Raw genomic sequence first — 27,411 nt, 5'->3', positions numbered from 1 at the left:
CCACTGCATAGTGAAAGTGATACTCATGGCATCATCATGTTGCCTACTAGTGTATTAATATATTACCAATTCATACAAAATATCTAACATGAATACCCTTTAGATTTAATGGACATTGCTGTAAAACTGGAAATTGTTGTGCAATAAAAAGCGAACCAGGAACATTACATCAGTGAAGTAAAAACTCACCCATCCTTGAGGTAATTAAACAAAATCTGTTTTGCCGTCTCTTCATGTGTTTGTTGTGAAAGCTCCTGCTGACCTTTCAAAAGATCAGGTGTCACCTGGATGCAAGAGGAAATAAGCAGAGAGCCATCAGAGTTCTGACAGATAATTTCACATGCAGTTATGTAGTAATAGAGAATGATTTGTTAAACAACTAACCTAACTGTAATCATAAATAATGTATTGTTTACCTGCACATCCAACTCTGCACTAGGCTTCTTGCCAAAGTTAGATGAAGGCTTGGATAGGGAGGTTGTAGCCACACTTGTTAAAATCTTTGTGCTTGGTGAAGATTGACCATCCTCAGCATCTGTACTGTCCAGGGGTAACGTAGAGGAGCGATTTAGCACCACCTTATACCCCTGGATGGAGCCTGCTGCTTTAGAGGTCATGCTCTGAGGGGAGCCTGGAGCACTGCTACCACAGGCCGAAGCTTTGGCACTTGGCTTCCCCTCCACCGCTGTCACCCAGGAGTCTTTACACCCAGACATCTTCTGCAGATACAGCTGTGAGGGGCGGAGGACGTGCTCCGTGGACCTCCCCTGGTTCTTGCTAAACTCATCCATGTATTCCGACTCTCCCCGGAGGCTAAAGGGAAGGGCACTGTCCACACTCCTAGAGCGCTTCCTGTCCTCCGGATTGATCCTGTTCCTGCGGCCCGCCCTGCCCCGTCGCTGGTGACCACCATCCTTACCGTCAAACTTGTCGATGAGCTCGTCCACACCGGGGATGGAGCCTGTGTCGATGTCTCGGCCCGTGCCGGGTTGGAAGGGAATGTAGCGTCGGTTCTGGTGGCGGTTGATGGTATCTGCGTACAGCGCCTCCAGCTGGTCGGTAGAGGAGGTAGAGGAGTGGCGGGAGCGGGACGAGGACTGCAGCACGGGGCCGCTGGAGTCAACTCTGCGCAGGGGGAGGATGTCTGGCTCATGGCGGCTGCGCTCCAGGCTAGAGTTGGCACTGTTAATGGAGCTGGCGGACTGGCAGGAAGCCTTGGTCTGCTCACTGGGAGGGCTGGACACAGCATAGGGCTGGGGTATGGGGACGCGTTGGGGCAGCTGGGACTGGGGTGGAGACTGAGACTGGGGAGGAGACTGGGGTTTGGATTGTGGCAGAGACTGGGGTTGGGGTTTGGACAGGTGCTGAGACTTGAGTTTGGACTGGGGCTGGGCCACCTGGATCTGAGGCTTAGACTGTGGCTGAGCCAGCTGGGCTTGAGGCTTGGATTGAGACTGGACTAGTTTGGTTTGAGGCTTAGAGGGGGCTGTCTGGGGCTGGGGCTTGGGCTGAGGCTGTGTTCTCTCCTGCAGGGCAGGACTCCTCCTATGACCCAGGCTGGATGACCTGGCATGGGCGACTACTGGGGAGGTGGATCTGGGAGAAGAGCCCTGGTAGGTGCTCCCAGTCTCCGCCAGGGACATCGGCCGGGAAGGCAGGCTGTGGTTACCGTCCAGGTTCAAGGTGTTGTTCTCTGGGTCATAAGGCTTGAGGATCTCTGGGTGCCTCTGGAAGTTCAGCAGGGTGGACGCTGGCTTCTTCCCCTGCTCTGTGACTCCATTGTGAGAGCCCCCAAACTGCATCTGTTTCTGGGACCTGTACTCAACAAAGGGGCTGTCAGAAACAGCCTCCCTGCTTCCTTTGAAGTCATACTCATGGTAGTTGTCAATAAAGGATCCCTGTGTGTCATTGTAGCCGTTACTATTAGGATCTGTATAGGAGTTGGACCCACGGTCCTGGTTGTTCAGCACAACATAGGGGTGTCCATCAATCCCCTGGACCCTAATGCTGAGGCCATAGGAGCCAGCTCCATTGTGAGGCCTGGAAGAGCGGGCCGGCTGGCTGACTCTGTACGACTCCATCAGGAATGCAGCAAGAGAACAAATCCCTCTCCCTGGATCAGGCCCACCTCTGCAAAAAATGGGCATAATCAGCAAATGTTTCACTGCTCCATGGCCTGCTAATGAGAGTTTAAAGCCTCACAATATTTGATTATGTCATCTGGTCTAATTTTCCCTTTTTCTGTACTTAATGGTCTCTGTGTCTAGAGAGTGGTTCCACAGAGAGCACCCTAACTGTTCAGCTCCACCACAGGTTGCCTAGCAGTTAAGAGCATTGGGCCAGTAACCGAAAGGTTGATGGTTTGAATCCTAAGCCGGCAAGGTGGAAAAATCTTCCATTCTGCCCTTGAGCAAGGCAGTTAACCCTCAAAAACAACAACAACTGCTCCCCGGGTGCCGATGATGCCGATTAAGGCAGCCCCCTGCACCTCTCTGATTCAGAGAGGTTGGGTTAAATGCGGTGCAATGCATTCAGTTATGCAACTGACTTGGTACTCCCTTTTCCTGCCAATGAAGGAGTGAGGCACTGCACTGCCCTAAAATAACATAAGAGAGCCCAGTCTTTATCAACACACTGAACTTGAAAAACAGTGAGTCAACAATTCCTACACTCTTTTGAAGGGCAAATATGACCAGGTACTGTATACAAAAACATAACAAGCAGGTTACTAACTAGCATCTTAATCCGCTGTAATAGGCTGTTACTAACAGGCATAAGTGAATAATTATATACATGGTGTGAATGAATATTTACTGCACATAAAGGTGTATTCAGGTCTAATGGCCTAACATTAAAAACTGGTATTACAGCATAGCGACAGACACCAACGATATGTCACACTACACCTGGAAATCCTATAACTATGCGTAGCCGTAGCCTAAATCAAATCAAATCAAATTTTGAGGTATGGGGACGGTATACAGTAACCTTCTTGAATGTCTTTGCTAGTGAATGTGTGTGTGTGTGTGTGTGTGTGTGTGTGTGTGTGTCTGTCTGTCTGTCTGTCTGTCTGTCTGTCTGTCTGTCTGTCTGTCTGTCTGTCTGTCTGTCTGTCTGTCTGTCTGTCTGTCTGTCTGTCTGTCTGTCTGTCAATCTATTGAACCAACCTCTGCCAATCCTTGTAAAATACACTGTGATTTGCAGTCCCTGTAGAGGGCCCTGGTTGGTGTAACAGTGTACCATGGGAGGAGCAGGGTAATAGACCTACAGCAGGGCCATTGTCATCAACCCCACTTAACACCACAGCATTAAGAGAGGCACTACACCACTGAAGACAGGAACCTGTGCTGATAGGTTCAACTGTTTCTACTATACTTGCCCAAAATATACACAAGTAACTGAATATTTAGACCACCTTGATACTATTGAGTATTCACATTATAACAGACAGATAAAGTAGAGATCAAGTTCTTTGACTCAAGTATCTGAGTGTCTTCTGAGTAAAGATATATGTTTGTGAATTATCAGACAGATTACAAGTAGTGTGTAGTCTGAAGCTGAGGTCAGAGCATAGGGCCATTTGACCCTAAGAAACAGGTCTGTATCAGCTAACAGGAAGGCCAGCAGAGACACACAGCATCACAGACATCAGTGGGCACCATGTGTTTGTATAGACAATGGGCTCTTATCAGAGACCTGTAGGCTCAGCTGATAATGTCCTATTCCACCCCCAAACAAACAAATGCGTAGATGAATGTCATGAATGGCCTGGTGTTACAATAGCAGGACAAATTGTGATAGGGATGGGAGGGCTATGATTAGGAAACAAAGGTGACAGCAGATAATGTCACTTTGCACAGATGCACAGACATGCCCGCAAGGCCTTTGAGGAAATCTCAAGAAATCACTCTTTCAAACTGAAAACGAGTGTTGTCTACTGCTCTACAGAACTGAACCAGCATGTTAATATCAGATGTGACAAGGAGAATAGAAGCAACGCAGCAGGCTCTTCCTGATTCTATTAATACTCAGAGGACAGAACCTCATACTTTCCAGCCATTGATTGGAAGGAAGAACAATGAGGCCAAGTTAGCCCCTTATCCAAAAGGAAAGGCACTGTGAAGGACAGAAAACAGCAGAAGACGACACAATAGCCTCTTTCACTCCAAGTATCACATGTATCCAACAACACAAGGGCTGTGAGGTGTGAGTGCAGCTCTTTTCCTCTCATTGTGTTACTCTCTGCAAGGGAGGAAACACTTGCTGAGCCAACTTCTCCCCCCTGCTCCACTGCGATCCATAACTAGAGCGCTACCCTCGCCACGGTCCCCATACACCTCAGACCAAAGGTCAGTGCTGAGAGTGGGTTAGGATGTCAAGGCCCTGTCTTTGATCTTTCCAGGGAAACATTGAGAACAGAAAAAAAGGAGAATAATCTACATGTGCAGTGCACTGACTGGTTCTCTACATCCTGGGGGTGTGTTGTTATCACAATACACCATTCAGGCCTGTAAAAGACAACTATAGGAGAGCACATTAGGACACTGCCTTGATTCCAGATTAAAAACTGAATACAAAAGAGTTACATTCATGGCAGATTTGATATTATTAATGTACTCATGACAGATTGAGTGTATTCATATTCCAGGGAGAGCTATTAAGTCTTAGAAATATTATGCAATTCATAATTCAAAATCCCTTAAACAGATTATTTATGGAAGAATATCAGTTACTTATAGCATGTTATGACATGTATATCCCATGCATTCATACCAAGTAAATAACAGAAAGTAATGGAATACCAGGAGAAAAGAGGCAGACATTTTATTCCAAGGAATTTGCTCTTGGGTAAATATAGCCATGCATGACTTTAATCATTTTTGCATACTGAATACATGAATGAATCTATTCATATTACAGAATGTGGTATATGATATTAAAGAATGTGTAACATGTTTGATTAAAAATCATTTTTGAATGCTGAATAGATTCATTTAGTTTACAACAATTCTTCAAATTCTAAATACATACTGAAAATAATTTATACAAATAAATTGTATACAAACTTATTCCTCTTTAATATCTATTGACTTAATAGAATTATTGTGTAAAAAATTGCTTTGCACTGATAATTTAATTGGAACAGGGCAAGATGAGCAAAATTTTCAAACGTTTATACTAATGCTTTAGTTTAGGGTATAACAGGTGGTTTAACTTCTTATTTACATTAACATGAAATAACACGATTTTTTAATGTAGTTTTCTCTATGATTATTATTTTAAACAAGTAAACAATTTATCTGCATTTGTGCTTAAAGCGGCAACTGCCCAGTCAGTAACCTAAAGTTCCCACGCTATGACGCATTCAATGACTACTGTAACAGAAAGTGCAAGAAGGGAAACTTGTCACTTACCAGCTGCGCTTTACGAAAAATAATCGCGTATTAGTTGTTGCCAAACGTTTAAGTGGCATACTCCACGGAATTGTTCAAAATCTATTTGTTGCAGGTCATGTTTACTGAGTCAGTTCAGTTTAGAGACGCCTGAAGCTCTGCAATACCCCGCCCCCTGCTAAGACCTCTGTAAATCCGCCCATGTCAAGCCCTACTGCCAACCACTAAACCTCAAAACACTGACCTAGGAACAGATTGACAATGCCAACCTGAACACTCTCAAATTTTTGTCAATCAACCTGTTTGACAAAGTATCCCTTTATCAGTTTCGAAGATACTCTGTTGTGAGCCACAGTTGCAACAGTTTAGTAGGCCGTCATTGTAAATAATAATTTGTTCTTAACTGACTTGCCTAGTTAAATAAAATTTAAAAAATAAAAATAGTTAGGCCCTGCTAAAGTCCATCATGCTGATTTCAGTATGAATAGCCCATATTGATGTTGATTGCAATTTGTGAATTAAAATGTAAATGTATACTTTATGGAACACGTCATATGGCAGGGTCCATCACGTACTATATCATTAACATTAATCATAAATGAAAATGTTGGTGAGCTATTTTACAAAATTCTTCAGGCCCAGTTATTGGATTTCCATTAGCCCAACTAGGGATTTGTGGTTATAATAAAGCTACCAAAGAAAATATAACTGAAAAGTCCGCAATTAATAGTTGAACTTGTTAAAAAAAAAAAAAGTTTTTATTATTATTATTTGTACGCAGATCATTTATGTTTACTGAAGCATATGGATTCACTGTACTGCGTGGACCACTCCCAATTTTCTCATCTATTTTTAAGACCAATAGCGTCATCTAGTGGATAATCACTTACCTCTATGCAATTTGCCTAGTGATTACTCTGGGTATAAGGCTGCTGTTATACACTGTTATACAGCACTTTTAAGGTATGAAGGCCGACCTACAAGAAACCTCCCAAATTAGCAGTGTTGACTTTGTGATTTTTGTGAACATTCCAGTGCTATAAAAGAACACATTACAGAGTTATTACAGTATAATAACAGATATTTGAATATTTCTATAACAATACTTCCTATAATTTTTTACACCTAGTTCCCAAGCATGATGATAACATTTTTTATAATTCTCATTCTTTAGTTGCTCTGAACCTTGAGAAAGAAAACCCCCCAACAATTGCCCTCAGTCCTTGTTGTAGCACAGAGTAGGCATTTCAATGGCTCACACAAGGACTTTAATAAACGTTAAAATCACAGTTCTTTTGTTTAGAGGATAGCAAAGGGCATCAGACACATTTTATTTGTTCCTTAGCTTCCCCCTCCCTTTGTTGTGGCCCACTGTGTTTTCATTTCTGTGTCTGTGAGAGGACTGAGAGAGTGGGCTGTAAATGTGTCTTTAATCTCAACTCTCTGGCGCTATGTTGTGTTACAGTGCTGCACAATAGGGGCTCTGTTCTTCTCTGAGGTGCTGCAGCTGGGACCTCCAAGCATGCTCAGTAGAGTGCGCTGTCTGACCCTGGCTGAGGGAAACTGGAGGCGTTCTAAAATGGCAATGGAACACAATGGCTATACAGTCAGGTCGTGGTCAAGTTTGACTCTTGTGATGGAGTGGCTGATGTTTTTATGTAACATGTTTTTTACGTAAGAGGGGAAATTGTCAATTGCGAAAGCAATCTGGGTTTAGAAAAGAAAATGTACTGAGCTAGAGATACTTAATAATAAAAGAGGAGTGATGACAGATCATTCTGTGGGAAGGAACAATCAACAAACACAGACCGACAGAAATACAGACAGACCTACAGACAGATAGGCTTGGGATCCACTGCGTGGCAGTAGGCCCTTTGGTTTGGCTCCAGAGACATGAGCCAAGACTCATCTGTCAGCAGGCCCACCATGGCTCACTCACAGGCAGCCAGAGCCACAGGAAGTCAGCCTTCAAACAAGGTGGTCCCACTCTTATATAAAACATGCCCATGACTCTAGGTGACCGCAAATAAACACCCCCAGACATGATAAAAGCAGGAAGGAATAAATACACCCACGCACACAGGCAGACACACACAATCACGAGCACACACACACACACACACACAACAGGGGAAGTGGGGATATACGTAACTTTTGATTCCAGATTAAATGCTGTGTTTTAAAAGATGACAGTCATAATTCACAGTGCATAACTTAAGCTATCCACAGACTTTACAGCAGTCAGCCTCTTCTCTTGTCTGTCACCTCTGTCAGTGCTCTGAACTTGGATCTGGCCTGTCAGGATACCGTGAGGAATTGTCTCACAATCTCACATACAAAAGGATAATGCTCTGCAGATGTGGTGGGTCACTGAGACAACTTCTGGGATTTAAATCTGTCTTATAATTGGACAAGGAGGGCTGACTGATGTCACAACACAAATATGTGCAGATGAGTTATTAGGTAGGAGTGGACAGCCAACACTATGCTTCTGCAAATGTCCATGCAAATATCCTCATGTTTGCATGTCTACCACTGACCTGCATGCCTGTTGACATTCTGTTTAAATGCAATGGGCACCTTTTAAGTTCTTATTTGTGAATGACAAATGTGGCGTTTTTATTTTATTTCATACTTGTAAACAACGCACACAGCAGCTGAATTTAACAAAATGTGTTGTCTATTATTTTGTGATGCCTTAATACTTAATACAAAAGTAATACCCTCTCAAAGTTATTTTGTAAGTGAGCATAAAATTAAATTCAAAAAGTTAACAGCCTTTTGAAAAATGAGACTAAATGTATGCTGCTATCACACTTTATTAAAAATAGAAACATATATTCCATACAGACTACAATGGTCCACTGATATTGTTTTAAAAATTAGTAACATACTATAAAACACACTCTTGCACAGAGTTCCTCATTTGGCCTAGATCCACTGTAGAAAAGTCTTATGAGGGGGAAAACCAGGGAAGGGTTGTTGCGTCAGTAGCTCACTTGAGTGAACACATCATGGTACTGTACTTGTATTGAGCTCAACCAAATGCACCACCAGCACGTCATTTCATAAAACAATCACACAATTCTAAATTGAATGGAAATAACTGAAAAATTAAAGGTGGAGAAACAGTGAAATAAAGATGACGTCCAAAGGAAATAAATCCACATACAATTGTGTTAAAAAAGATGGCACATTTATTGCTACATAAATGTTATTTACATATTGTGTTTTCTGTTACAGAGACAGATAGTTACATTTCTTGTTGCTGGTTTTTGATGTGCATCAACAATACCTAGAATTTTTGGACACAAGTACACATCTTTTATCCACCAACAATAGAGACTGAAGATGAAGATGGAGCGCACACCTTCATGAAATTTGAGCTTGTACAATACCTCAATGTACTAGACTACGAGCTACAATCCTACTATGTTTTCGGATGCTATTTGTACGTTTCGGATAATAATGGTTATTACTATCTAATATAGTAAAATAAAGTAAGAAACTTTTTACTCAAAACTTTCGATTAAAAAAATCTAGAAAGAGTAATATTTAGAATTCAAGAAATGTTCTTACAATATTATTGTATAAAAGACTAACTACAGTGAAAAATAAGCCAAATGTTTTTTAAATCTTATTTTTGTTCTTTTTTCATATATTATATGAGGAAAATCATCTGGGAATACAGAAAAGTCTAACATGGGAGCAAAGAGACAGACAGCAGAACATTAGAAAATTACGGGGGAAATGAGAGAGCAGGCAGTGACATACATTATAACCTCAATCAGAGTCTGCCAGCAACATGAATACAAGCTCATGAATATTGAAATGATGAACAAGGCCACATGCAGTCAGAGAAAACACAACAATATGTTTCCAAGTTTATCACAAAAAGAAAATGATTGTAAAATCAAAAATATTTTTTATAAACTCCTTGGGGTGGTTTTCAATGGCATCCTTCCTTCTATTACTTTATTTTCACAGAATAGGGTACTGTCTCTGGATGTGGCAGCCTTGTTTTAAAAGGTGGATAATAATGGAAGACAGTATACAAGGAAACAAATGGAATAAAAACCAGGAATTAAGACCAAAATACTTTTTTTTTTAAAGAAAGTAAAGCATGCACACAGATACAAAATGTAAGTGGTGACCATTGTTCTTCATCCTGAAACATAAAAAAAAACTGCTCAAAACTGCATTTGTTCATCATTGTACTATACCCTATCTGAAGGACCAACTGTTTCTGATGTTTAACAGCATGTGAACTCTTAAAGCTCCCCCTTCCCTTTCCTTCACCAGTAACTTCACTGCTTGGATCAAAACAAAGCCATTCTAAATAACTTAGAACTCCTCTCTGCTATTACACGCTTGACATCATATGTTTACTATGAAGCCTAGTAAATGATTTGTATACAATTACAAATAAACATATAACTTTTGATTACTTTGAATAATCTTTTTTTTAACTTTTTTTCTTTAGATATTTTTAACAGAAAAAAAATGACGTGAAAAGTTCATTCAGGCCAGGTGATATTGTGGTCGTCGTTTTGATTCTACTTTTTCACTAAGCAATCTTTGATAAAACAGCGCTAGGCGATTACAAAGAGCATGACCATGGCTGTTCAACTAACCAGAGACCATACTGTAATATAGAAAACAAACTGCAATATCAGAAATATGTCATTGTTTACATTTAACACTATATGGCAAAGGAATGAAAAGGCAGTGAAGTCCCTTTTCCTTTAGTTAAGACACTAAGAAATATGCAGGGAATGCTAAGGTTTGTAAATGGTTTGCTTTCTGTATTTGAACTGCTCACTACTGAGAATAAACACCTTATAAGTCTGTAGTTGACCTTTCAGGAAAACTAGAGTTTGCCATTCTTCTGTCACCTGTGACACAGAGTTTATAGTGTTCAGGCTAGTGTATGTATGGAACACTATTTAACTGGGCTCATACCCACCACTCATGTCTAGTCCTCTTCCTCTAATTATGTCAGTAACATGAAGACTGAGCTATACCAAACGGACACATGAGCAGGTCGTTTTGGTTGAAACATGCTGTTCATTGCGGCATGAATAAAATATAAATATAAATAATATATGTTATTTTTTATAAATGGGATGCTTAAGTCTTTTAGTACTCAATACCGCTAATTGATTTTTAGTTGGGCCCTAAAGATCACTTTAAATTTCTGAATAAATTAATTTGTATCTTTCTCAGGAGCCTGAGTATCTTAATCTTAGCTCAGGCTAGCCCGAGACTGGCTAGGGCTGGGCCATACTAGTGACACTGGCAAACTGTAGATCAACTGAAAAGCCACAGGCTTCTTAAAGCATATTCATAACTTTCCCTTTAGACATAGACTTTACAGCTCAGTAACATAATAAATACAAAAAAATAATACAAAAAACCCAACATAATTGCTATTACAATGCATTCGTCAATTCAGTTTAGGCACAAGGCAAACTTCCACATGGGAGGGTGGAGGAGATCGCGACAGTCTCTGATTGTTCAGATGCAACACGCTGCTTGCAGACAGTGATATGTGCTGAAGTTTTCTGGTGGGCAGAAATGTGTTGGATGTCATCACAGGGACCTGGACACTGGGCTTTTCTTCAATCTAAGGATTGCGTTAGTCTGGGGTTTAGCTTCAAGTGGTCTGTCACCTCCAATTTGTGTCACAAACTGAGTCCTGTCTGCCATTGGGAAGCAAGGGCACCATCTCTATCTTACAGAATTGATCTGGATCATTTTGATCTGAAGGGGCAAAAACAGGAATAACTCAGTCACAAAATCTGATGTTTCATAAAGTAAGTAATATAGTACATCATCACAGCTATTACTGACAGAGTGAGAGTGTGTGGATGGTGCTCCATGGAGATGTACCACTGTACTGTACCTGTGTGCTCCTCAGAGTCGGCCCATGGGGTTGGATGTGTCGGTGAGGCCGGGGTGGACCCCATGGTGGGCCTGCTGGTCCCCAGAGATCCCATGGCCAGACACCTTCTCCTCTTCCCTCCTCTTAAGGCAGGCTGCTTTGGGGTTCAGATTCCGCTCTGCGTGTATAGAAACAGATTTACTTGTGTTATTACTCTTCATAAGAGGTGTTATAACTCTTCATAAGTGGTGTTATAACTCTTGTGTGTTATATGTGAGAGTGTAGGAATGCTGACCTCTAACTTGTTGCTCCAGGCTCAGTATGACTGCCACGGCCTGGTGCAGGATGAGCAGCTTGGTCTGGGGCTTCTCGCTCTTCAGGTGCAGCTGAACCATGCGGCCCAGCTCCTTGAAAGCCTCGTTGATGTCTCGCACCCTCAGGCGTTCGCGGGCGTTGTTGGCCATCCTCCTCTCGCGCTCCCGCTCAGCCTTCTGCTCTGGGTTCAGGTTGTCATCATCCTCATTGATGCTGCTGCAGAGGGAGAGAGGCCCAGAGGCACAACAGTAAGACTGAGGCTGATTGTTTTTGGCTATTCACATGATTGGACTCCAGGGAAGTTAAGGGACATTCTAAGGGCACTCCATGTTTTAGACAGAAGGTCATAAAGATTAATGTTTGTGGTTGTTAGGTTTATTTACCTTGTCCGAGTGCCTCCCCTGGGAGTCTTGATGTCCCTCTTGTCGCTTTCGTCTCCGGAGCCGAGGTCGTCGGAGGAGTGGCCATCATGCATGTCGTCTCTGTCCTGGTTCTCTACCTTCAGCTCCAGGGCTGCAGCCACCTGACCAGCCAGACCTGCAGCCAGACCTGCAACACGCAGACATAAAGGTAGAGAGTCAGTTCAAATGGAATCTCCGATCATTTACAGCCAACAGACATTTCACATGTAGTTATTTTAGGTGTAGTGCAGAGATGGGATGGCCATGGGTGAAGTTGGGAGTGTGTCATGTCATACCTCGGAAGGTTTCCACTTGGTGGTTGAGTTCAGCGGTGGACATGCTGGACATGGAGCCCACGCTCGGCGGCCCTCCGTGACTGTTGATTAAACTGCCAGCCTCATCCCGGTGAGAACCACCCTGTCGGAGCACAGAGAGAGAGCGAGAGAGCGAGAGAGTGAGAGAGCGAGAGAGAGAAGGTCAGAGTCAGAGTCAGTGGGAAACAGTACACGTTCAGCTGTATGGAAGGGTTCTGGTCTGAATGAGCCAGGTACACTCAGGAAAGGAATGATTTCTATTCGACCAGAGAGAATGCTTTTATGACTCAGATATCTCACACTTGAAAAGCAGAGAGAGATAGAAAGAGAACTTTGTTGTTCAACTTCACTTTAGACTGACCTTCACAAATGGAATGCTGTTGCTGTCTGTTCAAAAAATTAAATAACAACCTTCCAGAGCCTGGCTCAGAGCTTTGAGGGAGATTTTGTAGTCTACAATCCGATGATGAAAACCTTGGTGGAAAACTGTCCATTGAAAACGCTTGTAAAAATGCTTGTTTGGCTTGGATTTCACAGCAGGCTTTTCTAAACACTTGTCATGACAAATTGAACACGATGCCTGGCCTTACTGGTGAGCTAAACAATCATATTTCCTCATATTAAAAGCAGGATCTACAGGTGGAGCTGCAATACAGGAGTCCATTTCTGAGAAATAATGATGGTTCCCAAGTCCCTCAGTTCTGACACTGGGGGGTGCTTTGGTGCTGTACTTCACCATAACAAAATGCATATTTCATATTCAGGAAAAGGGAAACACAAACACATTTGTATTGCTGTATAATCTCTTCATAATAACGAATGCAGTATGTAATGGTAAACCTATCCCCTTCTCTCTCTTCTTTCTTTTTTCATTTCTATAGCTTTTCTCTCTTGGGTTAGCCACAGTCATTATGTTCTGAGGGTTCTTCTTCCTCTTCTAGATATATCTATCTCTGATCTATTTGGAAGCAATATAAGGCAAAACCCACTCCAAAGACAACCCACTCGCAAAACCCATTTCCTTATTTTCCCCTCCATATTGGTTGTGAAACAGGGCCCTCCCACCATGCTGCATCACCATCGCTGTGCTCGCTGGGGTTTACCACATGTTCCCCGCTCAGCTATCTGGTTCTCTTCTGGGAACTAGGGGAGGAGGAGGAGAAACCAGTACGGGGGGGGGGGGGGGGGGGTATCTTCCCCTTTTCTTATGGAATGTGATCCCAAGTCACTTTTGGCATCCGTTAACCCTGCTGCCCCCAAACCCTCCCCCTCCTCCTCACTACGCTAATCTCTGCAGCGCTCTCAACAGGTGTCCAAACAAGTCTTTGTCTGGAGGAGGAGGTGGGGCGTGGGGGTGCTGGCGAGGGAAGAACGCTGCCATTTTCCTGGCTGGGCCTGATTACCATACAGCTGAGGACCTCTATTTGGGTGGAGACTGTGGCTTCAGGCGCGCACTTCCAACCATTCAGATTTGTTGAGTTGGTTAAAAAGAGGCGGTGAAAGAGTAAAAAGGCCTGTCCTGAGTAAACGGCTGTGGCTGTGCCATGCTGAGGTGGCTGAGCAGCAGTCTGAGGGGACCCTCTTTCTCTCTACCACAGAGGAGGCTCTGTGTTCATGCAAACACAGCCAGTCCTCTTTTAGTCTCACAGCCCACCAACACTATCAGTATAGTCCCTCAACACTCTGTAACGAGCACACCAAACTGAACTGTACCATGGGAGAACCACTAAAAAGCACTTTCAGTCACAGACCAGTAAATACTATCCTGAGAGTTCCAAGGACCACAACACCAATATCAAAATGGCCATGACTGAAAACACATGGTGCACTGGGACATTTTCTTCCTTCTACAGAGAGTAACAAACCAGAAATACTAGTCCCTGTATTTAAATGATTCTAGGCAAAAGGGACACAGGCTCCAAGCTTGCATGCTGCAAAGGCTGTGAAAGGCTGTAAACTTGTCTGTAAAATGGCACTGGTTTAAGGTTTGGCAGTACAGATACAGGAGCACCAACTCCAATAAATGAACAGTTAGGGAAGAAGTAGTACGGCAGAAACACAGAACACATCCAAACCTTGTCCACTTGAAAATTGGATATGATTATTACCATAGGCCAGGGATCAAATGCCTCCCAATGTTCTTGTGGGTTTTTTGGTCCGATTACCATGTGAGTAATTCAAGGACTAGTCTCACAGATGCTACTCCTCAGCAAGAATGTTTACTAATCAGCCAGTGGTAGGGGGACAGGTTCCTGTGAGGAGCTGGGACTGAGGCTGAGGTCTGGACAGTAAATGATGAGGTAAGGAAATGCTGAGCATGTTTCATTCCTCGGCATCCTCCCCTCCTCCATCACATCCCCTGAATGCCTCCATCCATTTTCTTAGAAAAGGGAGTTTAATCCAAGAGGATCTTAATCCAACCCTCCACCCACGTACGCCAGGACTGATTCAGAAAATTCAGGAAAAATATGGCCTAAATTATTTCCCATCACCTAGGGATTAGTGTAGAACTGTCTCCCTCTGTTGAAACTTCCACTACAGATGTGCTCAAATCCCTCTCCTCTCCGATATGAAATAGTTCAGATGGAGGATGGGCAAACACATTATGCTCTGCACCGAGACCTACATCCCCCGTTCCCCAGGAGCTGCCTCATAGGAGTGCAACTGACAAACACTTTCCAGACCAAAGCAGAACTTCACTCCGTTTTGCCTGGTTTTCTCATTCAACCCTGTATATGAGGTCTTTCTTAAGGAGAGTAAGCCTGCAGGCCAACCATTACACATATGGAAAGTATGTGAGTTTAAATTAAACTGTTCTCTGTGGAAAAAGGCAGAGTTTTTGCACATGGCTGTGGACTCATTCTGAACAGGTGGCCAAGTCTTGTTTATTAGCCTATTTGGAGAAACGCAATGCAAAAGCACATATGCCTACCCTCAGTCCAAAAAACAGACTTTCTTTTAAGTATTCAAACTCAATTCTTAAGTTGCAAAACACATGAAACATAATATCCTTAACATCTAAAACACTCAAGATCTTTTTCTTCTGCAAAGTTAATTCATACCATTGCTGCTGTCCGACTAGCAACCAATCCGGCGGCAGGGAAGTTTGCTCCGAGGGCTGCTATTGGCCCGTTCTGTCCCAGCAGGCTGTGTATGTCGCTGGGCAGACTGGTGGTGGAGCCCACGGCATGGTTCCGCAGGACGAGGATGGCATCATCCAGTCTGTCCAGGCGATCCTCCATCCGAGACTGGGAGGACCGAGAGAGAAGAGGGGAGGGGAGAGGGGGGCGAAGAACAGGAGAGAGAAGGACAGAGCAGCTTAATATAAGCACATTAGGACAAAAAATGGAGGACATTGTGATTTTATGGCGTGATCTTGGAGTGAAAAAACACCACAGGGATAATAAAAGCATAAAAGAAAGACACGCAAAAACAGATGAAGATAAGCCATTTCAACCTGAGGAGGGGCACAAGGGATGCATGTGTTCATAACAGACAAGCATCCTCATTTGTATCTATAGAAACTAAGAAACGGGCTGGCACACCACTCATTTGGAGCACCATGACTATTCATTTGGTATTAAAGCGTCTTATGCTCCTAAGCTGATTACTGCAAGCTGAAATGTCAATATATAAATAATAAACAACAATAAAAAGCATGGCAACAAAACATTTTAAACTCCAATTAAATGGAACGGAGGCCAAGCTGGTGAAAGAAAGAAAAACAACTAAGGATGTGAAAAGGTGTCAAACACTGATGGGTAAAGTCTCCATCTAAAGGACAGGAGTACCTCGCATACATCCTTTAAGAATGACATGGCATCCTGGAGATGCTCATGAAGCTGCTGATGGACTCGAGTTTTCTGCCAAAATCAGATAGAACAGGGAAGCATGTGAGCACAAATAAACATTAGCGTAAGAGCCAGAGATAGTGTAGACTGAGATAGAAGGACAGAGATAGTGTCGACTGGGATAGAAGTACAGAGATAGTGTCGACTGAGATAGAAGGACAGGGATAGTGTCGACTGAGATAGAAGGACAGGGATAGTGTCGACTGAGATAGAAGGACAGATATAGTGTCGACGGATAGAAGGACAGAGATAGTGTCAACTGAGATAGAAGGACAGAGATAGTGTCGACTGAGATAGAAGGACAGAGATAGTGTAGACTGAGATAGAAGGACAGGGATAGTGTGGACTGGTATAGAAGGGCAAATATAGTGTAAACTGAGATAGAAGAACAGAGATAGTATAGGCTGAGATAGAAGGGCAGAGATAGTATAGACTGAGATAGAAGGACAGAGATAGTGTAGACTAAGATAGAAGGGCAGAGATAATGTAGACTGAGATAGAAGGACCGAGATAGTGTAGACTGAGATAGAAGAGCAGAGATAGCATAGACTGAGATAGAAGGGCAGAGATAGTGTAGACTGAGATAGAAGGACGGAGAAAGAGGAGAGTCAGACAGAGACAGATATATGGTAACTAATCACTGTGTCAGGCAGCATCAAAACTGTGGTCCTGTGTAGATAATAACTCCTGACCCCTCGTCCTCTCCTCCCACCATGAGGTCCCATCCCTCCCACACATTCGCCGTTCACACTGATCATAGGTTTGGTCGCTTCACAAAAATCCCATTGTAGGTGGCATTGTAATATAGTGAGTAAATATTTATCCCCACAGCCGATGGTGTGAATGTGTGATGTGGGCGTCAGGCGGTGTGGGGTGAAAACTGATCCCAAGCCGTGTTTCTGGTCCGCAGACGGACAGGCAGCTAGCGCAGGAATCCTGGAGCAGTGGTGGTTCAGTCAACGCAACAGCTGCCAGGCTCTCCAGCCCCCATAACACCAGCCCCCCCAACCCCACCCTGGCCCACGGAGTAGGGGACAGATGGCAGGAGACACGCCCCAAGGGACGGGTATTGTTCAGCACCCCCAACCCCCCCTACCGACATTTGTCAGCCAAGAATCTTCATGTAATGCTATCCCTGCCCTCCGCGAGAGAACCCATCTACTGTGTGCGTGCCCATTAAAAAGTGCTCAGGGTGTGGGGGAAGGGAAGAGAAGGGAGGCAGGGAGACTTACCAGTGAGTGCAGGGAGTTCTCATAGTTGGGGGAGGAGGAGCTCTGCCCGGCTGCACCACGGGACCATTGGTTGGTACCTGTGAGAGACAGAGAGGGAGAACCACAGTTATCCACCTGACATGGCTGATTCAGACATCCCAACATGGCCAATGATAAGAGACCTGCATCCTGCTCCACTCTACAGGGGCTGACTGACACACAGCACATCCACATCCTGTCTGGTCTCTTGTTGTTATGCTGTGAGAGGTATTTTCATCATTGGGGTTCAGCTGCATAATTTCCTGGTGACTGGGCTGCATCCTGCATCATGAGCCAGGGCCGTGGGTGGACGGCCCCAACATACACCAGCACACTGGGACATGGCCTACATCTGCTCATTAATGAGCTAATAGCCCAGGGAACAAAGTGAACAGTGATAAGAGGCCCGGCTGGGACAGAGGCTGTCTTCCACTGACACTGACAGAGTGATTATTCCACGACAAAAGGACTCCCTTACTCTATCCAATGAGCCAGAAAGTTCCAGAAGGCTCTAGCAAGGCTGCACTCATGGGTGCTCCTCTTGTCCGTTGATCTAAGCCCGAAGTGATTAGCTGACAAGCTTCCAGGGGTCACGACACAAATATCATCTGACCAATCACATGCCAAGCTGAGGTATAGCGTAACAGTCCAACAGCTCCGTGGCTTGCCAAAACATGCAGGCCAAGAGAGACTCAGAGACTTGAGCTGAATTAACTTTCCATTCTGAGATTCTAGAGACAACCAAGAGACAGGGCAATAGTCCAAACAAATGGTGGAAACATCTAATTAAGGAATTCCATTCTATCCCAGACTGGGTGATCTCTAGAGCACATTTGAATTTTACATAAAGCAGAGGGGATCACAATGTGTGGGAATGGTTATAATCAGTACATGAAATGTGCAATGGCACATATGTCACGCCCTGACCTTAGAGAGCAATTTTATTTCTCTATTTGGTTAGGTCAGGGTGTGATGTAGGGTGGGCATTCAATGTTTTGTATTTCTGTGTGTTTGGCCGAGTGTGGTTCCCAATCAGAGACAGCTGTCTATCGTTGTCTCTGATTGGGAATCATACTTAGGCAGCCTGTTTTGCCACCTTAGTTGTGGGTAGTTGTCTTTGTTAGTGGCCTGTATAGCGCTAAGCTTCACGTTCGTTTTTGGTGTTTCTTGATTTGTTGGCGACATTCTTAATAAAGAATCATGTACGCTCACCACGCTGCACCTTGGTCCGGTCATTTCCCTGACGACGTTCGTGACAACATACAAAACAAATCAACTCAATTTGATTAGTGTGAAACTAAAATAATCTGCTAATCAAATTGAGGTCTGATGCAACAAAATATATTTTTCTTTGTCTCTTTATTTTAGCCAATGTTGTCTGAAATATTCCAACTAACAAACAACAGTGCACCAGGAGGTAATTCATTACACCAAGCCTGTTGTGTGCACATGAGAACAGTCCAAGTCTCCTTAATCGATTGTGACAATGAGGAAACCTCCCAGGTTATTTATACTGGGCTGTGTTAGTGAGCTAACCCCAGCTATGGGCCCTCACTATACCGCCTGGTCTCCATTACTGTGGCAGGAGGCCAACACCCAGCCCACGTACTGTAGCATACTCTACAGATGGATACATTGTTTAGCTTACCTCTCGTTCTCTCATTTAGGCTGTTTGTCAAAACCAACAGCAGGCCCCATTTTCTCCCTGTTCTCCTCTAAAATGGTATTTCAGTATTTGAGAGAGAAAGATAGGGAACCGGGAGATCGCTAGCTAATGTTGGTTTGTTTCTGACAAACACTAGGATTACATCTCCACTTGACCTGGGGGAACTGTTTAGGATTTTCCATTGATTCATCGTCAGCAGTGTAAACTAAGCATTAGTCCTCTTCTGAGAGAAAGTCTCTCCACACAAAGGTCCTGGAAAAGCCAGGCTTTAATTAAGAGGCTATTAAAAGTAACTTTGGAGCAGGGATTGAGGGAGCCTCTCTGCTCAACCTCAGTGTTTCCCTGGCACGAACCAAACAGGAAGTACTCATAACTAAGCCTCCCTGGGCCTCTGGTCCCCACGTGGAGGAGAGGAGGAGAAGGAGAGGGCTAATTGAACACACCAGCCAGAGTTGAGTTGAGCAGCACCAGGGAGTATATCTGTTCCTGCCTGGTTGGGTTATGAAAGTAGCTAATCCTAATGAACAGATGGAGCAATTTGTGGTTAATCTGAACATCATGTCAAATCATTCCCCAACTGACCTCTGTAATGCCCCCTATTCTAATTAACAAACTTCAAACAAATAAATGGATATTAGATCGCAAAACATGAAACAAGAAATACATTTTCAATCATCCCAGTTGCCCTTTTAAGCTACATTAACTTTAGTTTTTATGGAGGCGTTCTATTAAACTAATGGAAACAGATTTGGAAATGGATAAGTTATGACTTTTGGGAAGGGTTCTGGACAAAGGCAGATGTTTATTCATATGGAAAGTCATGTATGTGGAGTATTTGTTTTGCATTTGTAAATTGAACAGAAACTGTAGATTCACTGAGGATTATGTGTCACGGCTGTTGAAGGATGAGGACCAAGGTGCAGCGTGGTATTTTACTTTATTTAAAAATGACGCCGACAAAAAACAATAAACCATACAAAACAAACCGTGAAGCTAAAGGCAATAGTGCCAACAAACAAAGACAACTTCCCACAAAGAACGGTGGGGAAAAAAGCTACCTAAGTATGGTTCCCAATCAGAGACAACGATAGACAGCTGTCCCTGATTGAGAACCATACCCGGCCAAAACATAGAAATATAAAATCATAGAAACACAAAACATAGAATGCCCACCCCAACTCACGCCCTGACCAAACCAAAATAGAGACATAAAAAGGATCTCTAAGGTCAGGGCGTGACAGTACCCCCCCCCCCCCCCCCCAAAAGTGCGGAATCCGGCCGCAAAACCGAAACCTATGGGGGAGGGTCTGGGTGGGCATCTATCCGCGGCGGCGACTCAGGTGCGGGACGCAGACCCAGCTCCACCGCTGGCTCACCCCACTTTGGTGGCACCTCTGGTGCGGGGACCCTCGTCGCCGACCCCAGACTGGGGACCCTCGTAGCGGGCCCCGGACTGGGGACCCTCGCTGCGGGCCCCGGACTGGGCGCCCTCGCTGGAGGCTCCAGACTGGAGGCCGTCGCTGGAGGCTCCGGACCGGAGAACGTCGCTAGAGGCTCCGGGCTGGAGGCCATCTCTGGAGGCTCCGAGCTGGGCGCAGGCACAGGACTCACCAGGCTGGGGAGACACACAGGAGACCTGGCTCTGGGAGCAGGCACAGGACTCACCAGGCTGTGGAAACATACAGGAGGCCTCTTCCTTGGCAGAGGCTCCGGATATACTGGGCCGTGGAGGCGCACTGGCGGTCTCGAGCGCAGAGCTGGCACCACCCGTTCTGGCAGGATGCCCACTTCCACCCGGCAAATGCGGGACGCTGGCACCGAGCACACCGGGCTGTGAATGCTCGGCCGAGACACAGTGCGCATCACACCATAGCACGGGGCCTGACCAGTCACATGATCGCCACGGTAAGCACGGGGAGTTGGCTCAGGTCTCCAGCAAAACTCCCCGTGTAACCCCCCAAAAATTTTTTGGGGGGCAGCCTCTCGGGCTTCCTTGCCAGCCGTGTTCCCTCATAACGTTGCCGCTCCGCATTAGCTGCCTCCAGTTTCTCCCGTGGACGGCGATACTCCCCAGCCTGCCTCCAGGGTCCCCTACCATCCAGGATCCCCTCCCATGTCCAGGAGTACTCTAAACCACGCTGCTTGGTCCTTTGGTGGTGGGAAGTTCTGTCACGGCTGTAGTAAGAAGGATGAGGACCAAGGTGCAGCGTGGTGAGCGTACATTTTACTTTATTTAAAAATTACGCAGACAAAAAACAATAAACCACAAACCGTGAAGCTAAAGGCAATAGTGCAAACAAACAAAGACAACTTCCCACAAAGAACGGTGGGGGGAAAAGATACATTAGTATGGTTCCCAATCAGAAACAACGATAGACAGCTGTCCCTGATTGAGAACCATACCCGGCCAAAACATAGAAATAGAAAATCATAGAAACACAAAACATAGAATGCCCACCCCAACTCACGCCCTGACCAAACCAAAATAGAGACATAAAAATGATCTCTAAGGTCAGGGCGTGACATTATGATTGTAAAGAGAAACTCTGTTTCACATTGTAACAAAAGTTGGTGCCCTTGGTATCATGTTGTCTCATTATTTGTATAACAAAACAATCCACACCCAAATAACTGGTGCTCTCAATCTCCAGGTGACAGGAACTTCACTGATAAAATCTAAATGGTTGTTGGCATTCTACCTCCTCTGTCCTCCCAAGTATGGCATGCTGCCCTGAGTGTGAAGCCGATATAGTCCTTCTCATCAGCTGAGTCACTGTCGCTCCTCGGGCAGATAAATGAGGCCCTTTGCAGGCAGGTCGGTCCATGGGGGGAACAGCTGTCCACAGACCAGGGCAACAGCTGAGGACGAGGGGGGCATACGTCGAGACAGCTGTCGCCACTACATCACCACACACGGCACAACTGCCCACTAAAACAACACGCTGGGCTTTCCCTCTCTTTCTCTCTCTCGTTCTCCTCTGTCAGAGTGTCTCTCACAATTATTAAATGTACCCTGCACATTGCTCTGCTACTTAAGGACCCAGTTTCAGGGAAATTGATTATCTGAATTATCTGGTTGGTTATCTGGAAGAATGAATACAGTGACTGAGAGGAGAGGATGTCAAACTCTAAGATAGTCTCTTAGTCCCTTTCACCAACTGAAGAGAGCTGACTCCTTATCCCTATGTAGCTAGGATTTGTCTGGGGTAAACTGCATCAGCTGTCGCCATGAGGCAATGTCGTCAAAGTCACAGAGACTCTGAAGACCATCGTGAGATAAACATCAATTGAAGACCATTGTGCGATAAACATCACTTGAAGACCATTGTGAGATAAACATCACTTGCAGTTTTCACCTACAGCACCAAGACAGAGCCTTATGGAGGAAGCAGTGCGAATGCTCCATCTCTCCATGGCATTGGGACTAGTTTAGGCTGGTATAATGCTATAGTGCAGTAGATCAGAGTGCAGACTGATGTTCTACCTGCCCTTCCAGAGGGGGCGCCACTGTACCACTGTACCTGCTGAGGCAGCAGCACCTGCTGTGCAAGTCAGGGGCGACGGAGATCCTACAGGGGTGGAGGGGTTGGATGGAAAACTACTGCTGGTGTGGTCAGGTGAGTAAATCTGTGTAGAGAGAGGGGAGAGAGAGAAAGGGGAAAAGGGAGAGGAACGGAGGGAACGAGAGTAAGGGGGATGACAGAAGGAGGGAGAAAGAGAGAGATCTGTCAGTAAGGCAGAACATGCAGCTCTTTAAAATCACAACCTATCGTTTCCCCATACTTTTATAGCCTGTGTCACCATCCTTCCGCCGGCGCACGGCCGAAATTGGCTCATCAATTCTGGGGATTTTCCAACCGGGGAGCCCATAAAAATGTTCAGAGCATACATATGGGCCTTTAACGGTGAGCAGTGGCTTCAGTGAAAGCAAAAAAAAGGGTACCGCAAACCATATTCACTGCGACACTTGAAGGCTCTGACCAGCTCTGATTAGTGCTGTTTTATGTAGATCTCTCCACTAGCCACAACATAGATAATATCATACAAATACTGTATCTACAGTAATATGGCTGATACACTATTAGAGGAGAAAGTCAATGTCTTTACTTTGGGGGGAAACAGGAACAAAGCGGTTGAAATCCTTTAAAGCTAAAGTGGACTAAAATCTGCCCTAGATCCCATTAATATCTTTCTAACATGGTGCTATATAACTCCAGTATAAACCCAGGGTGGAGCCATAGACAGGGAGAGATACAAAGGCCAGCATTAATCCCCCAATAGTGATGGAGCAGAGGGGGTTATCCTGAATGAGCTGCATCACCGCACCTCTCCATACTAGACCACGCCCTGAACTGAGCCCCCGTGAAGGGAGACAACCACTAAAAGTGGAAGAGTAGTATACACTCAGATCGGACCAGTTGAGGTGTCTTGTATGGACTATAAAAAACTATGTCTTCTCAATGGCAGAAGACCTCTGTTACCATACCGTAGCATGTACAGACCTTCCACTGTGTTTGTGGGGAATGTTAAGCTTGGGTCAATGAGGTTTTAGGGCAACATGACAATCATGAGAGAGAGCGAGAACGAGAGAGAAAGAGAGAAAGGGAGGGAGAGAGAGATAGAGAGAGGGAAAGAGAGAGAGAGAGAAAGAGAGAGAGAGAAAGAAAGAAAGAAAGAAAGAAAGAAAGAGAGAAAGAGAGAGAGAGCGAGAGAGAAAGAGAGAGAAAAAAGAAAGCGAAAGAGAGAGAGCGAGAGAGAAAGAAAGAAAGAAAGAAAGAGCGAGAGAAAGAGAAAGAAAGAAAGCGAGAGAAAGAGAGAGAGGATGATGTGATTCTGAAGCACACAGATTACATCTCTAAAACTTTCACAGGGATTTAATTTGTTTAGAGAAATGCTGGATTAAAGCAGACAACACATCCCTGATTTGTTCCCTTTAAGAGGATAGTTTGTGCCATAATGGAAAGTGTCTCCCAGTAAACCAGGGTATTAGAGGTTTGATTCCCATTAATTAACAGTAGATCCAGAAGGATTTCCCTCCAAGTAAACATCCCATCCTACTCAAAGGAAACCGTTTAACTTCAGTAAACACAATGGAATGCCGTTATTAATAATCTTCTCTTTTAAGCTTGATCACCAAGCTTTTGTGTTTCAATCAACTTTTGAAAATCCAAATGGTTTGGCTATTGCATGTCACTCCGTGTACCAAAAGTGATGTTTTTCCCTGTGGGGATTTCATTTCTCATTTCTCAGTCAAAAGCATTTGTTACTGTTCAGTATCTTTACCCTGAGACACTCAATCCTGTTGAGAAGTAATGACCATCAACTGTGATCACAAGTGTATGTCTCAAATCAATGGGACTCAAAACGAATTAGCCAATATCTCTTCTCTTTCTAAAGCGGGCCGTTTATAGCCGTGACTCCTGACCCTGCAATATACAACGGGCCATTCTTCAGGTCCCGGGCTACTTCTGCTGTATTCAAACTGCAACACGACTCATTTTACCAACAACAAATGAGGCTCCGCCTCCACATCGGTCACGCTCCCCCGGGCAGCGGGGCCAATAAGCACGGCCCGTTTAAAAGGCCGGAGAACAAAAGGCCCACAAAGGGCGGCCCGCAGAGTTGAGCCACAGCAGTTAGGAACCCCCTTCGCTCCCCCTGGCCTCCCCACCCCTCGTCTCACCCCAGACCAACAGTGTCCATTTCACTGCAGCTTTGTCATGCTAATAGAATTGAGTCTACGAATACAAAAATACTTAATTTGTGATTATGATACACCCTCACGCACACTTTTCTCTTTCGGGTGCGCACCACTGAGCCATAGCACTTCCCAAATGTAAACCCATTACGCTTTTACACATCCTACTTCTCTCACTTTTTACTAGGACTAAAAGTTATGGTGGTTAGCTTTTTTTTCACCTCATTTCTCTGAGGTGAGATACACTATATGGACAAAATTATGTGGACTCCCCGACAACGGATTCGGCTATTTCAGCCACACACATTGCTGACAGGTGAATAAAATCAAGCACACAGCCATGCAATCTCAATAGACAAACATTGGCAGTAGAATGGCCCTACTGATGAGCTCAGTGACTTTCAACCTGGCAGCGTCATAGGATGCCACCTTTCCAACAAGTCAGTTTGTAAAATGTCTGCCCTGCAAGAACTGCCCCAGTCAACTGTAAGTGCTGTTATTGTGAAGTGGAAAAGTCTAGGAGCACCAACGGCTCAGCCGCGAAATTCTAGGTCACATCGAGTGCTGAAGCGCGAAGCACATAAAAATAGTTTGTCCTCGGTTGCAACACTCACTACCGAGTTCCAAATTGCCTCTGGAAGCAACGTCAGCACAAGAACTGTTCGTCAGGAGCTTCATGAAATGGGTTTCCATGGACAAGCAGCAGCACACAAACCTAAAATCACCATGTGCAATGACAAGTGTCGGCTGGAGTGGTGTAAAGCTTTCTACCATTGGACTCTGGAGCAGTGAGAACTCTGGAATGATGAATCCTGCTTCAACATCTGTCAGTCCAACAGACTAATCTGAGTTTGGCGGATGCTAGGAGAACGCTATCTGCCCCAATGCATAGTGACAACTGTAAAGTTTGGTGGAGGAGGAATAATGATCTGGGGCTGTTTGTCATGGTTCAGGTTAGGCCCCTTAGATCCAGTGAAGGGAAATCTTAATGCTACAGCAAACAATGACATTCTAAATGATTCTGTGTCTCCAACTTTGTGGCAACAGTTTGAGGAAGGACCTTTCCTGTTTCAATATGACAATACCCCTGTGCACAAAGCGAGGTCCATACAGAAATGGTTTGTCGAGATTGGTGTGGAAGAACTTGACTGGCCTTCACAGAGCCTTGACCTCAACCCCATCGAAACACCTTTGGGAAGAATTGGAACACCCAACCTCACTAATGCTCTTGTGGCAGAATGGAAGCAAGTCCCCGCAGCAATGTTCCAACATCTAGTGGAAAGCCTTCCCAGAAGAGTGAAGGCTGTTATAGCAGCAAAGGGGGACCAACTATATATTAATGCCCATGATTTTGGAATGAGATGTTCGATGAGCAGGTGTCCACATACTTTTGGTCATGTAGTGTATATTAGGCCGGGTTACAGATGAGTTCTGGGAGTTATTAAAATGAGAAATAATCAGTAAAAGGAGGGACAGAAGAGCTCTCTGTGAGGTTCTGTGAAACCAAGAGGGCTCTAACTGGACGGAGGACATTTTCATCCTCAGTAGCACAAAGGTTTATGAGTTACTGTGTGTCAAACGTGCAGGGAGACATGATCGAAAATGGAACAAATACCAAGGCTGGATTATTCAAACTGGCAATTTTTTTTTTTTTTTTTTTTTTTTTTTTTTTTTTTTTACAATTTCCTTTCTTGTATACTCAGAGATTAAGTCTACAATTATCCAGGCTTAGGCCCAGAAACAACTGCAAACACATTCCTCTGGGCTTATTTAATCAGCATTCACTATAGCACTTAATACCCATCGTGACCACCGAGGTCACTTCCTTTACAGACTGAAGAGGGCCATTAATATAATGCACCATCTCAATTTAACATAGAAATAAAAATATATATTTGATAGTAAAGTGAGTGGAGAAGGTACTGTAGTCAAGAACACAGGATTCACACCCAGAGAGGGGACCAACCTAGAAGGGATATCCACAGAGGATTCCTAACCATCCATGTAAGCCTAACGCCTCAATCAAACTGGCATTCAGAGGGAGAGAGTGCAATTTTAAGTGCTGCATGGATTTTGCCTCCATTTACAAGTAAACCAATAGGGCTTTACTCCCAACAAACAACCTCTGTGGATTTGTAACATGGTTTCTTTCTAAATCTCTTTTGAGGCTTTCTCATTTCCCCGGAGGAGAACAGGGGTGTGCTGTACTCACTGAAGCCAAGGCTTTGCCCAGGGCATCTCCAGTCTGCTGGCTTCCAGAGGCGTTCCCCCGATTTGGAGCAACTACAGAAACAAGGCGAGGACATTTATAACACAGAGCATAGATTAAAGAAGAGAACATCATTATAGGAATTTATCTCGCCTATTGATATTTAAGAGTAGATCAACCAAATATTCGCCGTACCCATGACCCCGTCGGTGGTGTTGACAGGCGGGGTGTGTGTTGGGTTAACGAATGGTGAAGTGCTGGCGTTGCTGCGGTGGAAGCTGGACATTGGAGGAAGACTGGCATGGATGTCTGTCGGCGACACAGAGTGTGGAGGGTAATTCTGAAAGAAAAAGAGGACAAAACACGTGTTCATCAGGACAAAGCAATATTGTGTGTGCATACACTTGTTCAGTGGTAAGAATAGCATTGT

At 44.5% G+C, this 27,411-nt stretch overlaps 2 protein-coding genes and 1 non-coding gene across 8 annotated transcripts in view; all 3 read right to left on the bottom strand.

Annotated features, from left to right (window-relative positions):
• The window catches only part of LOC129834540 (cingulin-like protein 1), a 43,399-nt gene extending 37,832 nt beyond the window's left edge, over positions 1 to 5,567 (bottom strand). The window contains exons 1-3 of the mRNA XM_055899634.1: positions 5,415 to 5,567; positions 417 to 2,130; positions 190 to 284 (exon numbers count right to left, since the gene is read on the bottom strand). Of these exons, the coding sequence (XP_055755609.1) occupies positions 190 to 284; positions 417 to 2,081 (1,760 nt within the window). The 5' untranslated portion in view covers positions 2,082 to 2,130; positions 5,415 to 5,567. The remainder of the gene's footprint in view (positions 1 to 189; positions 285 to 416; positions 2,131 to 5,414) is intronic.
• Positions 5,568 to 8,194: 2,627 nt separating this feature from the next.
• The window catches only part of LOC129834538 (transcription factor 12-like), a 98,564-nt gene continuing 79,347 nt past the window's right edge, over positions 8,195 to 27,411 (bottom strand). For 4 of the 6 annotated variants that reach the window (XM_055899627.1, XM_055899629.1, XM_055899628.1 and 1 more), the window contains 11 exons: positions 27,177 to 27,321; positions 26,985 to 27,055; positions 22,596 to 22,701; positions 17,391 to 17,467; positions 16,099 to 16,170; positions 15,370 to 15,555; positions 12,290 to 12,410; positions 11,976 to 12,141; positions 11,573 to 11,808; positions 11,299 to 11,455; positions 8,195 to 11,156 (listed from right to left, as the gene is read on the bottom strand). In XM_055899627.1, coding sequence (XP_055755602.1) covers positions 11,310 to 11,455; positions 11,573 to 11,808; positions 11,976 to 12,141; positions 12,290 to 12,410; positions 15,370 to 15,555; positions 16,099 to 16,170; positions 17,391 to 17,467; positions 22,596 to 22,701; positions 26,985 to 27,055; positions 27,177 to 27,321 — 1,326 coding nt within the window. In that variant the 3' untranslated portion in view covers positions 8,195 to 11,156; positions 11,299 to 11,309. The remainder of the gene's footprint in view (positions 11,157 to 11,298; positions 11,456 to 11,572; positions 11,809 to 11,975; positions 12,142 to 12,289; positions 12,411 to 15,369; positions 15,556 to 16,098; positions 16,171 to 17,390; positions 17,468 to 22,595; positions 22,702 to 26,984; positions 27,056 to 27,176; positions 27,322 to 27,411) is intronic. The other 2 variants (XM_055899630.1, XM_055899631.1) reach the window with 2 other exon arrangements.
• On the bottom strand, positions 22,282 to 22,366 carry LOC129834996 (small nucleolar RNA SNORD35). Its single transcript, XR_008756349.1, has one exon. It is a non-coding gene; the product is annotated as a small nucleolar RNA SNORD35 (small nucleolar RNA).

The sequence above is a fragment of the Salvelinus fontinalis genome, chromosome 35 (genome assembly GCF_029448725.1).
Source record: "Salvelinus fontinalis isolate EN_2023a chromosome 35, ASM2944872v1, whole genome shotgun sequence".
Lineage (NCBI taxonomy): Eukaryota > Metazoa > Chordata > Actinopteri > Salmoniformes > Salmonidae > Salvelinus > Salvelinus fontinalis.
The sequence above is the reverse complement of the archived record's forward strand: the minus strand, read 5'-3'. Positions and strand labels throughout refer to the sequence as shown.